We start from the raw sequence: 14,663 nt of genomic DNA, 5'->3' as shown, positions 1-14,663 counted from the left end.
CGCCATCCTCTCGCTACCATTTTTAAAGCTTAGAAATACATACCTTCCCATTTTGTGAATCTTGGATCCTTAAAAAATGGGTTGAGTTCTCTTGGTAGAAATCAAAGACTCTCATATTGCTTGTGATCTCAGCAGAGAATGGGAGCTACTCAGCTGGCAGCAGCACCTACCCTGTTCCCTGCTCGGGGGTTTTATTAATAGTAAGGTCCCAGTTTCCGCAAGGTTTTAAGGAAACATCTGAACCCAAGAATTAGCATGAACCCCTTGCTTGAAGTTGTTTGTGTGTTTGTGAGGTTGTGTATCTGCTTTGCTTTGCTTGCTGTAGTATTCTGATTAAGGGCCAATGTTTTAAGTAGCATGATGTTATATGGTTGGCGGTTCAGCCTAGTGATAGAGATAGCACATTAGAATTTACCTCCCTTTTTAAACGTTGGAAAAAAAGAATGGGTTTACGTAACACAGCTCCTTACCTAACCAGTACTGATCCTCTATTGATGATGGTTTTCTGCTTCATTGCATGTTAAATGATGCATGCTTTTTCTCATGAAGCTGTCACAATAACGAACACTTTTATCAACCCAGATGGAGCATGCCAACATGGTAATTGTGTCAAAACCACATGCTTGTCTAATGGGCGGGCTGTTCACAGCAGTGTTCTTTTTGGTTGATGATAAGTAGAAAGATCATTACTTAATGTATTATATAACTATACTAATGATGGATTTGGGGTAATTATAATTGAATATTAGTCAATGAGCATTGCCAGAGTTTGGGAAACCTTAGTTCCAATTTTGGCTTGCCCATCTGACTTTACCATCTCAGGCAAATCTCCTGGTCTTTCTGATCCTCAGTTTGGTTGTTAATAAAATAAAGTGAGGATATTAGACTAGATGATTGAACAATACTCATTTAGTAATTACTTATTAGGTATCTATTTTGTGCCAGTCTAGATGCTGGGAACATAGCAGTATATAAAAGAAAGACCCCAGCCCTCATGGAGCTTTCATTTTAGTGGGAATGTCAGCATTCCACTGCAAGAGTTCTCATTTTCATGGGTGATAGAGTTTAAAGGCTTATCCACAGCTGAAAGAAACTCAGGGTCATAGGCATGATAATTAGGGTGAGTGGCTATACTGTAATCATGTTTTCTTGATGGTGGTAATTTGTTCAAGAAGCCATTTTATCAACAAAGAAGGTAGTGTTTTGTTTTGAGCTCTGTTGAACTCTTGAAACTGTTTCAAGAATATGTTGAGTAATGATCCAATTAGTCTTTTCCATTGTTTTCTGTCTTGTAACTTCCATTTGGATGGGTGACACTGATCGTCACTTTTGAGGCTCTTAACCCTTATAGGTGTTGTGAATACAGTGGTGATTGAGGATGACTTCGTGAGGCTTAACCATGTGGTTTTGTCGGTGCTCTTCATGTCTGTATTTGTACTTTGTCTTCAGTTTCTGTCAGCCAGCTCAGTTATGATTACATGGTCAAGCAAAAACGTTCAAATGGGATTTTCTTTGTTATTTAAATTCGTCTATAAATTTCTTACTTTTAAGAGAGAATATTCTGAATAAATCTGAGAATACATTTATGTTATTTCATAGTCATTTTCACTAACTGGCAGGAACCTTCTTTGAGTACTAGGCCAAGGACTCTGTGGTTGAGTAGGTCATTCATGCATAATGGAGCTGTGATTGCATTATGAAGTGTGTGTGAGGGAAGGTGTACACAGCTGTGTGGTTCTCCATTAGTGGCCTTGGATAAGTGACTTCTGTTTATTATTTGTAAAATAGGGATAATACATACTTTGTAGAATATTTTGAGAAACAGATTATGGGCACTGTGTCAGACAGTAAACAGTGAGTGGAAACCCTTATGATTAAAATATAAACAACTATTAATGCTTTTAACATAATAGTGGAAACTCAAGTTTTATATTTCACTGCTTCTAAAATATTTTGGCCAGAAATCAGCCTTAGTTGATTGGTTCCCAGACTATTTCTCACAGCCAAAGTAATTAGAGAGCTGCCAATTTATCTTGGTTAGCTTAGACAAGTATGGGGGCATTTTGGTTTTAATTTTACCAGGACATTTATTCAGCTCTCAGAATGCAATTAGAGAGCATATACTAGAAATACACTTTGGTTATTTCATGATTAAAGTAAATAATATTGTCCACTTAAATGGTACATGGGAAATGGTACGTTAAAGAAGGAAAAAAGGTTTTCTGTGCAATATGGAGCCAGTTTACCTGTCCTCGGGTCTTGGAAGACATACTTTTGAATTTCAAATGCCTGAGAATGAGAAGCAGCATAGAATATGTGGGTATGATAGTTAACTATTCCCTCTTACATAGTATTGCTGTCAAGGATATTACTGTCTCCTGATCTCCCTGCCTCACTATGTATTTCTGCTGGCCCTCATGCCTTTTCTTCTGCCTGATCTTATATGTTGATGGTGATAAGAGCTCCTTTAAGGATCCTCTCAGTTTAAGCTACCCTTTTTCTCTAGGTGATGTATCCCCTGCTATCCCCATGTGATGACAACTTCCAAACCCTATCTTTAGTGTGTATCTAGTCTCCAATCAAAACCTGTGTGTCTTGGGGTCATCTAGACATCTCCACAACTTCTCAATCACAATGAATTCAAAATTGAATTATATGTGTCAGCCAGACCCACTTTTACAGGTGTTCTCCATTTCCACGAATGGTTCTGCCATCACCCTAGTCTTCCTTGACCTGGGATTTGTCGTTAGCTCTTCCCTCTCTTTGACTTTCTATATTCAGCCTGGACATCAAGTCATATCCACTCTACCTTATCATTAGATTAATTTCTTGTCCTTTACCCTAATGTTTCTGCTGTAGTATAGACCATCGTCTTCTCAGGTCTGGATCAACCAGAGATCAGATCAACCCAATCTCCTGGATGTCGTTTTGCTTCAGTCTTTTCTTTCATCCTGTGCTTTACAGCCAGGTTGGGCTAAGTGAAATGAGAATCTTATTACATTTCTCCTCTACTTCAAGTACTTATGTAACTTCTCATTGCTTTTCAAATAACCCCCACATTGCCTTTAAAATAACACAGAATCTTTTATGTTTTCGCTTCTGCCTTCCTTTCTTACTTCATTATTACCAGTTCAGCTTCTGCCTGTCCTATCTTCACTCATAAGCCCCCACTTCACTTGTACAGTGGATTATTGTTCTGTGCCTGTGGTTTCCTTTTTTATGAGGAACGTTCTCATGTTTCCACACAACTCCCTATGCCTGACACATACCTTCCATTCTGGCTATTTTGTCTGAATAATGAGTACCCATTTAAAAAAATAAACTCGAATGTCAACTTCTGCAGAAACGCCTGCCTGGTGACCCTCTTCTTCTCCTAACCTGGCTTAAGTCCTTTGCTTTTTTGTTGTTGTTGTTTTGAGACAGGGTCTTGTTCTGTTGCCTAGGCTGGAGTGCAGTGACGCAGTGTCAGCTCACTGCAACCTCTGCCTCCTGGGTTCAAGCTATTCTCCGGCCTCAGCCTCCCGAGTAGCTGGGATTAGAGAGACGTGCCACCACACTCGGCTAATTTTTGTATTTTTAGTAGAGATGGGGTTTTGCCATGTTGGCCAGGATGGTCTTGAACTCCTGACCTCAAGTGGTCCACCCTCCTCGGCCTCCCAAAGTGCTGGGATTACAGACATGAGCCACTGCACCTGGCCTAGTCCTGTGTTTTTTTGTGCAACATGCTATTGACTTAATGTATGCTTATTTGTAGCCCTCACTCCCTTAGCTCCTCAAAGGTTGTCTTTATTCATGTGCCCATGACTTACCACATCGTAGAAGCCATTATATAGGCGAATTGACTTGACTGTTTTTGTGATTGCATATTAGATGTGAAAAACATTTTTAAGTTATTTTTATTGAGAAAATTTACATATCACAAAATTCACCCTTTTAAAGTATACAGTCCATTGCTCTTGGATATATTCGTAAGGTTGCCAGGGGGTGGTGGGGAATGCAGAGTGACTACTAATGGGCACAGGATTTCTTTTTGGAGTGATGAAAATGCTCTAGAATTAGTGGTGATGGTTGCACCACCTTGTGAGTATACTCAAAGTCACTAACTGTATACTTTAAGAGGGTGAAATTTATGGTACGTGAATTATATCTTAATAAAGCTTTAAAACAAGTGTACTTTTTTTTTTTTTTTCTTATTCAAGTTTGTACCACTTAAAAAGTTAACACAATTTTTTTTTTTAAGAGATGGAGTCTCACTCTGTTTCTCAGGCTGGCCTCAGACTCCTGGGCTCAAGCATGTTTCTTGTCTCAGACTCCCAAGTAGCTGTGACTACAGGAATACACCATGTGTCTGTCTCTAAGTTTTTACCACCTTTGAAGATAGCTGGGACACTACTCATTGTCCAGGGTGCCAGGACTCTGGCACTTATTATTGGCAAGGGAGGGGAGAGTGAATGTGATCAGCTATCTCTGCAGGCCCTGCCTGTTGTTCTTTATGTCAGCGTGTTGTAACACTTTAAAAGTCCCTCTTTGCTTATGTAAAATTTAGTTATTTTCAGAATTTATTTAAATTTTGTTCTAATTAGTTATGATAAGAGCAATCGTCGGATGCATTTTTTCCACCTCATAATGTCTTCATTTGGTTTGGATTATGGCCCTTAAATATTTTTCTTATATATACAAAGAAAAGTGTGATTATGGTTGGGTGGGATGGAGGTTCGGAGTTTTGATTAGAATTTGAGTACCTTTTCCAGAAGATTAACTTTTGCATTGGAACAGTGATGGTGAATTACGGGATTTAATATTGGAACACAGAATAATACATTTTTATTATTTTACCTTCTTGCTGTTACACAACATACACTTAAAACTGTTTTTTCTAATACCTAGCATTTTGATAGATTTTGGGTTTAATGTATGAAATTGTAGTGCATTGTGTCTCATTGCTTTCTAGCACTGTTGATAACATCTTCATGTTGCAGAATAAAGAATACCAAGTACAGATAAAAGTAATTTTTCTTAAAAAACTTGGATTTTAGAAATCAATTATTGTTTATAACAAGTTGAAACCAAATAAAAATAATCCCTGTTTCTTGAGTTCTTGATGATTTTAAGTTCTAGCTATATAGAATTCAGAACACACAGAGTTCTATTGTGATGCTAGTTTTGAGTCTGTGATGCTGACAGAGAATTCTAAAAGAGCAACAGTCTCCATTTTGTCTTGTGCTTTTGAATCTTCTTTCTTGATGTGCTTTCTCCCTGTCATCTGTTACTCTCCCTCCCATCTTTCGTTATCATGCCCCTTGCAACCAAACTAAATTTGAGAGAACTTATAAAATGACATTTTTTGATTTTTTGTTTTGATTACAGCATAAGCTGTGGCCATGACTACTGAAGTAGGCTCTGCATCTGAAGTGAAGAAGGACTCTAGCCAGTTAGGAACAGATGCAACCAAGGAAAAACCTAAAGAAGTAGCAGAAAATCAGCAGAATCAGTCTTCCGATCCAGAGGAGGAAAAAGGTTCCCAGCCATCTCCTGCAGCTGAAAGCCAAAGTAGTCTACGCCGCCGGAAGAGAGAGAAGGAAACATCTGAGAGCAGGGGTATTTCTCGGTTCATACCGCCATGGCTTAAGAAGCAAAAGTCATATACCTTAGTAGTGGCCAAAGATGGAGGAGATAAAAAAGAGCCCACCCAAGCTGTTGTTGAAGAACAGGTCTTAGATAAAGAGGAACCCGTTCCGGAAGAACAGAGACAGGCTAAGGGTGATGCTGAAGAAATGGCTCAGAAGAAAAAACAAGAGATTAAAGTTGAAGTCAAGGAAGAAAAACCCTCAGTGAGCAAAGTGGAGACGCAGGTATGTTTGGGAATAATTGCCTGGAAATGAAAACCTGATAGCGTAACCACATAATAAAAAGGATTTGTTTGTTTTGGATCATATCCAGATTTCTTGTACTGAGATACTGCTTTGGCTTAATGTATACGGAATGGGTCTTAGATTGGTCTACCATAGCCTTTCCCTGTTACTCCTTGTAAAAAAGTCCACTATATATGCAAATTACTAAAAAATTCATGTCTGTAACCTGTTTAGGTGGGGTAGGTACTCTGAGCCCTGCCATCTCTTTTTTAAACAGAATGCTCTTTTATGCCTCTTTAAGTTTTCACTGGACAGCAAGTAGTAGATTTGTGTGTGTGCATTTTAGTTGCCTAACAAAGCCTAGGTTTTGCCATGGTATAAGATTTTAATTGGAAATGTTATTATTTGAGATGATACTTAAATTGTAGTTGCTGGGATGTAGTTTCTTTGATTCATTTAATGCCAAATAACCAACCCGGCAAAATGAGAATTTTGGCCATGAAAAGAGGATGAGGGGAAATATCCTTTCTATTGGAATTTTCAAGTCTTTAAAAATCTGAAAGTTACAGTGTTTAAAGTAACGATCCTGATTCTTATGAAAGATTTTCCTTTTAGTATGTTGTCATCTGCAAGTTGGTTGACTATGGTATGAATTTAATTTTTCTTCCTCAACAGCCTACTGAATTAGTAAGTAAGGAGAGAGAAGAGAAGGTAAAAGAAACACAGGAAGACAAATTAGAAGGAGGAGCAGCAAAAAGGGAGACCAAGGAAGTGCAGACCAATGAGCTGAAAGCAGAGAAGGCATCTCAAAAAGTCGCCAAGAAGACCAAAACTGTCCAGTGTAAAGTGACCCTCTTAGATGGCACCGAATACAGCTGTGACCTGGAGGTGAGATAGGGAGCTGAGTGAGAGCTAGCTTGATATGTGGATTGTGGCATGGCATGATGAATAGATTTTTGTGTTTTACTAAGTTCCTATAAGCCAGTTTATTACAGTTTTGCACTAAAAAAAATACATTGAAGTGGGTCATCATTTCTGTCACAAATAATATTTCATGACCTTAGGATAAGCAGGGATGCTATTCTGCCAGTCTGCACTAGTCATGTTTACTGGTTGGTGTGTATTCTGAATGGGTGTTAAATATTTGGAATATTGCTTTTGGCTAGAAGATGTTTTTCTTGAGGAAAAATGATAGCACTAGGCTGACATTTCAGAATGAAGAAGTTTCAGCAGTAAACTTAGCCCCAAGTGTTTTATCCTGAGACAGATACTGGCTTAACATCTAATTTATTTAGTTTCATTTAATTAAAAAACATCTATGATTTGCAAAACATACAGTTCATTAGCGCTGGTGCTGACAGAAGTCAGTTTAATCTTTTAACGCATCTAGTACCTTGTAATTTTATGTCAATCAGAAGAGTTTGTTGCTTTCCACAAATTATTTACGTAACATATACTAATAGCTAATGTTTACTGAAGAACTGTGTGAAGTGCTTTGAATGGATTATCTTGTTTAATGGATTATCTTGTTTTATTGATTAAGAATCAATAAAGGTAGATATTATCATTGCTATTTTCAGTGTTACATGTTAAATGGGGAACTTAAGGCTTAGAGAAGTTCAATTCCTTGCCCAAAGTTTTAGGGCCGGGTGTGGTGGCTCAAGCCTGTAATCCCAGCACTTTGGGAGGCCGAGGCGGGTGAATCACGAGGGCAGGAGATCCAGACCATCCTGGCTAACACGGTGAAACCCCATCTCTACTAAAAATACAAAAATATTAGCCAGGCGTGGTGGCACATGCCTGTATTCCCAGGAGGCTGAGGCAGGAGAATGGCGTGAACCCGGGAGGCGGAGCTTGTGGTGAGTTGAGATTGCGCCACTGCACTGCAGCCTGGGCGACACAGCGAGACTCCGTCTCAAAAAAAAATAAAAAAATAAAGAAAAATAAAAGGAGTAGCAAAAGAGGATTAAAAATCCTTGTCTTAGTTTTTGTTGTTGTGACAAAACACCTCCAACTGGGTAATTTAAAAACAACATGAAGTTATTGCCCACAGCTCTGGAGGCTAGGAAGTCCCAGATCAAGGCACCAGAAAATTTGGTGTCTGGTAAGGGGCTTGATCTCTGCTTCCAGGATGGCCCCTCCTTTCTGGATCTTCACATGGTGGAAAGGGCAAGTGCTGTGTCCTCACCTGATGGAAGGACAAGGCAGCTCCCTTCATCCTCAGTTACAAGGGCACTAATCCCGTTCATGAAGGCAGAGTGATTAAGTCATTTCCTAAAGACACCACCTCTTTTTTTTTTTTTTTTAATACTTTAAGTTCTAGGGTACATGCGCACAACGTGCAGGTTTGTAACATATGTATACATGCGCCATGTTGGTGTGCTGCACCCATTAACACGTCATTTAAGTATATCTCCTAATGCTATCCCTCCCCACTCCGCCCACCCCATGACAGGCCCCAGTGTGTGATGTTCCCCTTCCTGTGTCCAAGCGTTCTCATTGTTCAATTCCCACCTATGAGTGAGAACACGTAAGACACCACCTCTTAATGCCACCACCATAGGGATTAGGTTTCAGCATTAATTTTGGAGGGATGCATTGAGACCATGGCAGTCCTTAAAGCTTTCTTTTCTTCTTCTGCTCTTTTTAACACTTTCCTTTGCCCTTTCCTGAGACTCCCTTTCTATCCCAGGGAGAGAGGAGAGGTCTTAGGGATAGGAGTGAGAGACCATAAAGAAAGGGACAGAATGGTTTTCTGAACTTGACTCAATTACATTATATTTGATTGCATGTCCCTTGTCTTTCCTACCTATCCTAGAAATTAGGGGATGTAGATTTTTGAGAACCAACTTGATGTTATGTGACCTTGAGTCATTTACTCAACCTCTGTAGACCTCAGTTTCTTCATCTATAGAATATAGAGTTACTTAGATCATCTAGAATGCCCTTTTATTTCTGAAGTTCTTTATATCACTAAACCACAAGACTGACCAACGTACTTTATGGTTTAAATCTTTGTTCTCTAGCTCTTTAAAAAAAAATCATTAAATATTTTAAAAATATAAAAATAATAGAGGAGACGGTTGTGTATCCAGCATAAAAATTTCTATCAGTTGTTACCATTTTGCCATGTGTTTTAGATTTTTTTTTTTTTTTTTTTTTTTTTTGAGATGGAGTCTCGCTCTGTCGCCCAGGCTGGAGTGCAGTGGCGTGATCTCGGCTCGCTGCAACCTCCGACTTTCTGGTTCAAGCGATTCTTCTGCCTCAGCCTCCTGTGTAGCTGGGATTACAGGCATGAGCCACCACACCCAGCCAATTTTTGTATTTTTAGTAGAGATGGGGTTCCACCATGTTGGCCAGGATGGTCTCAATCTCCTGACCTCGTGATCTGCCCACCTTGGCCTCCCAAGTGCTGGGATTACAGTGTTGTAGATCTTTAACAAAATAGAACATTTAAGACATTGCCAAAGTCTCATTCTCATCTTTTCCTTCTTGTCCTGCATGTATCTTTTTGTGATATATAAATCTATTCATTTAGACTGTTGTATAGTATTTCTTTGACTAAACTAGTTTATTCCCCTCCTGAGTCACAATTTCTTTGTATACTATAAGAAATAGTTCTTTAGTGAACATCGTAAGACGTGTTTCCTTGTGTAAGAGTTTCTTCAGGGTAGATACCTAGTGGTGGAATTGCTAGATTGATGGAATCCAGTTTTACTTCTTCAGTTTCCCCAGATATTGCCAAAGTAATAAATGAAATTGATAAAATTTACCATTTACATTTCAACCAGCAACCATTAAGTTTGATTTTGCCACATTGTCATCAGTGATTCTTGTTACCAGACTTATTAATTTGGACCAATCAAATGTATGTGAAATAGCTTCTCAGTATTTTAACCTGTGTTTGTTTGATCACTGTCAGCTTTCACTAGGTTATGTTGCAGTAGCCAAAAAATCTCCAAATCTTCATGACTTTTAATAAAAATGGTTTATTTCTTGCTCATGTTACATGTGCTTGCTGGGTTTGTTATGGCTCTTTTCCACATCATCGGTTATTTCTGATCAAGATGGAAAGAATAGCCTTTACCTGGGATATGCTGGTTTCATGATAAAGGGAAAAGAACACATGGTAGAACCATACTACAGTTCTTGAATCTTCTACTTGGAAGTGGTATATATTACTTTAACTCACATTTTGTTGGCCGATTAAGTCTTATGGCCAAGGCTGATAACAATATAGTGGGCAAGTATGATCCTCTCATGGGAAGAATACTCAAAACCATGAAAACAGTACTACAGCTTATATTAGGCTGGTGCAAAAGTAACTGCAGTTTTTGCCATTAAAATTAATGAGGCTGGCCGGTCACAGTGGGTCATGCCTGTAATCCTAGCACTTTGGGAGGCTGAGGCAGGCGGACCTGAGGTCAGGGTTTCAAGACCAACCTGACCAACATGGTGAAACTCCATCTTTACCAAAAATACAAAAATTAGCCGGGCATGGTGGTGGATGCCTATAATCCCAGCTACTGGGGAGGCTGAGGCAGGAGAATCACTTGAATCCATGGGGCAGAGGTTGCAGTGAGCCAAGGTCGCGCCACTACACTTCAGCCTGGGCGATAGAGTGAGACTGTTGTCTCAAAAAAAAAAAAAAAGTAATGAGGCTGAGCATCTCCTCCTCCTTCTCCTTCTCCTTCTCCTTCTCCTTCTCCTTCTCCTTCTCCTTCTCCTTCTCCTTCTTCTTTCTTCTTTCTTCTTTCTTCTTTCTTCTTTCTTCTTTCTTTCTTCTTCTTCTTTCTTTTCTTCTTTCTTTTCTTCTTTCTTCTTTGAGATGGTTGCTCTGTCACCTAGGCTGGAGTGCAGCGGCATGATCTCGGCTCACTGCAACCTCCACCTCCTGGGTTCAAGCAATTTTCCTGCCTCAGCCTCCCAAGTAGCTGGGATTACAGATGCATGCCACCATGCCTGGCTAATTTTTGTATTTTTGGTAGAGACGGGGTTTCATCATGTTGGCCAGGCTGGTCTCGAACTCCTCACCATCTTTTTATGTTTTATTTAGGTTTTATATGATCACTCTGAAATTTTTAAAAATAAATATTATTTCTCAGATTAAGGACTTTCTCCCCTAGTTTCTAGACTTACTCATGAGTAGGTGGTGAATTTTATCAAATGTATTTTTTGCATCAACTAAGAGGATCATGTATTTTTCTAACCTGCTAATGTTGTAATCTAAATTATTTTCTACTGTTAAACCATCTGAATTTCTAATGTAAACTTGGTAGTGATGATTCTGCATTCATTTTGTATTATTTTTATTTAGGACTTTTGCTTATATTGCCTTTAATTTTCTTTTATCAAATTGTCTTCATCAGATTTTGTTATCTGGGTTGTATTCTATCCTCATAAAGTTGCTTCCCTTTTACCATTACCTAGAAAAGCCTTGGATAAATTTACTGATGGTCTATTTTTGGTGATCTGGTAGAATTTGACTTTAAAACTCTTGGATGGTAGCCTTTTTGGGACAAGAGTGGAAGTGGCAGGTAGTTTTTGTTGTTTTTTTAAATCATTGATTCAAATTTTTTTTTCCCGAGTTAGTTACAGCAATTAATATTTTTGGTAGAGATTGTCCATTTCATCTAATTTGAAAAATTTATTGGCATGAAGGTTTTCATAATATTCTTGTTTGGTGCATTTGATTTTTATTTCTTATTTCTAGTGTTGTTTGCCTTTTTAAAATTATTCTTACTATAGATTTACCATTATATATTTTTTACCAAAGGAAACAACTTGGTTTTATCATTTCTGTTGTATCTACTCTATTTTATAACACTTCATCTTGTTTTGCTCTTTTTCTTTGGAATAACTGTTCTTTTTCTAATTTCTTAACACTTAAAACATTGCTTTCATGGCTCTAATTTTCCCTTGAAGTACCTCTGATTGACTGTACAAATTTGAAATACAGTTGACCCTTGAACAAGGAGGGAGTTGGGGTACCAGCCTTCTGCACAGTTGAAATTTTGCATATAACTCTTGACTGCCCCCACATGTAACTACTAATAATCAATCTGCTGTTGCCTGGAGCCTTTCCAATAACGTAAACAGTCAACACAATTTTGTGTGTTGTATTATACACTGTATTCTTACAATAAGGTAGAGAAAAGATGTTCTTAAAAAATAAGGAGAGAAAATTTATTTACTGTTCATTAAGTGGAAGTGGATTATCATTAAGGTCTCCATTCTAATTGTCTTCATATTGCCTGAGGAAGAGGAGGAGGAAGAGGAGGGATTGGTCTTGCTGTCTGTTGGTGGAAGAAAATCTAGGTGTAAGTGGATCCATGCAGTTCAGAGCTGTGTTGTTCAAGAGTCAACTATATAGTGCTTTCATTACCATTCGGTTTTAATTTTCTCATCCTATCCCATTTGGGCCTTCCCCTCCCCTCCCTTCCCCTCCCTTCCCCTCCCCTCCATTCCCCTCCCCTCCCCTCCCTTCCCCTCCCTTTCCCTCCCCTCCGTTCCCCTCCCCTCCATTCCCCTCCCCTCCCCTTCCCTCGCCTTCCTTCCCCTCCCTTCCCTCCCCTCCCCTCCCCTTCCCTTCCCTGTCCCTTTTCTTCTTTTTTCTTTTCTTTTTTCGACAGGGTCTCTCTCTGTTGCCCAGACTGGAGTGCAGTGGCAGTCCTTCTTCTTGCCTCAGCCTCCAGAATATATGGGGTTACAGATATATGCCACTATGCCCAGCTTATCTTTAAATTCCTTTTGTAGAGATGAAGTCTTGCTTTGTTGCCCAGGTAGGTCTCAATTACTGGGCTCAAGTGATTCTCCCTCCTTGGCCTCCCAAGGTGCTGGGATTACAGGCATGAGCCACTGTGTCTGGCCCCATTATGTATCATTTTTGACCACTGGATTTTTTATAGGTGTGATTTAAAATTTCCAAAATGTGTGTGCATTTGTGTTTATGCATGTTTTGTGGGAAGAGAGAATTTGTTTGTTTGTTCGTATTTCCAGTTTTATGTTACATAGTGGTCAGAATGTGGTCTAAATAATAGAGATTCTTAAATTTATTAAGACTGAAATACATAGTCAATTTTTATAAGGGTTCTTTCTGAATTTGGAAAGCATGATCTTATTGTTGATACCGGTTTCTAGGTCTGTCCTCTTGGTCAGACAATTATGTGGGTCATGTTATCTATCTCTATAAATTGTTTAACTGCTTAGTTTATCAGTTAATGAGAGATGTGTTCAAACCTTTCCTTGTAATTGTTGATTTGATAATTTCTCTTGGTATTCCTGTAAGTTTATGCTTTATAAAATTTGAGGCTAGATTGTTAGATGCACACATGTGCAGAATTATATATTCATGGATAGCCTTTTCTTTTTTTACCATCATATAATACCTTGAAATTTATTTTATTTGATACTTATGTTATTGTACTAGCTTTATTTTAGTTAGAATTTCTCAGGACTCTCTTCTGCCTTTTATCTTCTGACTTTTTTGTGTGTGTTTAAACATTGTATCCTTATGTCTTTGAGATGACTTTTTAATCACGTTTGAGAATTCTGTCTTTTAACGGTAAATTTAGACCATTTATTTTTAGTACTACTGAGATTAGTGACTCTGTTTTGCCATCTAATTTTGGATTGTCTATTTTTCTTTGTTTACTTGAATGTTCTTTTTTCCCTTTTACTGCTGCTGTTTTAGAAATTAAGTATATTACAGACACACTTGAGTTAATAAAGTCTAATGCTAATCACTATGCCTACTCCCCTCTTTCCCCATCTTATTTAGTATGCATTTCTTAGATCTCGGATCTCGTTTTGGAATGACACAAAAACAACAATTTCTTATCTATGTAACTAGTCCTTCTATGATCTACTACCTGTAGGGAATCAACTTACTGTGTTGCCTGAAACAGAGTTGAGATAGTATCCAAAGCGAAAAGCAGCAGTTTAGTCTTCTAATTCACCAAGATTTAAATTGATTGGGAAAGCATAGGAGTCTTCATTTTTATGACTATTAATTTATAGTTAGAGTATCTTTTCATTTAATAGATGATTACTTAATATTGCCATTATAAGAATGAACTTCGGAGGACATGATGAAATAAGCTTAAAAACAGCATTTGTGTTGAGTAATTAATCCTTTCTTTTTCTTTTGAGTTCATAGCAAAATGGAGTTTGAATAGATTTTAGTGATGGTATCCCACAGCAGATCTTATGTACCAGCAGTTCACTTGAATTCTAAGCTGTGACTTTACATCTCAACATAGGCCATAATTCATCGATATCCTAATAGCTATTATAACAATGCAGAAGTTATAAATTATATTCCCCATTTTAATGAATTTTCCTTTTATACAAGTTTTCCTCTTATTTTGGTTTTCCCATTGCTTGCTTAGTATCATTAGTTTGGGTCTGTTACTCATCAGACCTGCTCTTGTTTCCTCCTCAGGAGTGGAGCCCAGAGTACAGCCATCACAGGGTTGAGCAGGCTCATGTTTCCCAGTTCCAGTGTTGACCTTAGGCAGATTGGATGATATGCTGATGCTGCTTATCGGTGGTTCTGTGTCTCTACACCGGAAATCACCGTCTGAGGACTATTTGGGGAAGTAGTTGTGGGAAACTGTAGCTATTAATGAACTTTTGAGCACTCAAGGAAGGAGAATAGAATATGGGAAAGAAATACTTGTATTTAGTTTGAGAGAATAGATTTGTTTCCATCTGTTTACTCTTAGCAAATATTGTATTTCTTTATGGCTCTTCAGAGGACTGTAGTTATTGTTTGTTCTTTTTCTTTCTGTATGTACATGTGTCTAATTT

General features: G+C 38.3%; 1 protein-coding gene across 28 annotated transcripts in view; it reads left to right on the top strand.

Annotated features, from left to right (window-relative positions):
• EPB41L2 (erythrocyte membrane protein band 4.1 like 2) overlaps positions 1-14,663 on the top strand; it is a 220,697-nt gene that overhangs the window by 97,408 nt on the left and 108,626 nt on the right. For 27 of the 28 annotated variants that reach the window (XM_032158965.2, XM_032158962.2, XM_032158964.2 and 24 more), the window contains exons 2-3: positions 5,368-5,852; positions 6,528-6,740. In XM_032158965.2, the coding sequence (XP_032014856.1) occupies positions 5,382-5,852; positions 6,528-6,740 (684 nt within the window). In that variant the 5' untranslated portion in view covers positions 5,368-5,381. Of the gene's footprint in view, positions 1-5,223; positions 5,853-6,527; positions 6,741-14,663 lie in introns of those variants that run through there. The other variant, XM_058435554.1, reaches the window with a different exon arrangement.

Source organism: Hylobates moloch, unplaced genomic scaffold (genome assembly GCF_009828535.3).
Source record: "Hylobates moloch isolate HMO894 unplaced genomic scaffold, HMol_V3 SCAFFOLD_2, whole genome shotgun sequence".
NCBI lineage: Eukaryota > Metazoa > Chordata > Mammalia > Primates > Hylobatidae > Hylobates > Hylobates moloch.
Note: the sequence above shows the minus strand (reverse complement) of the source record. Positions and strands in the feature narration are given on the sequence as shown.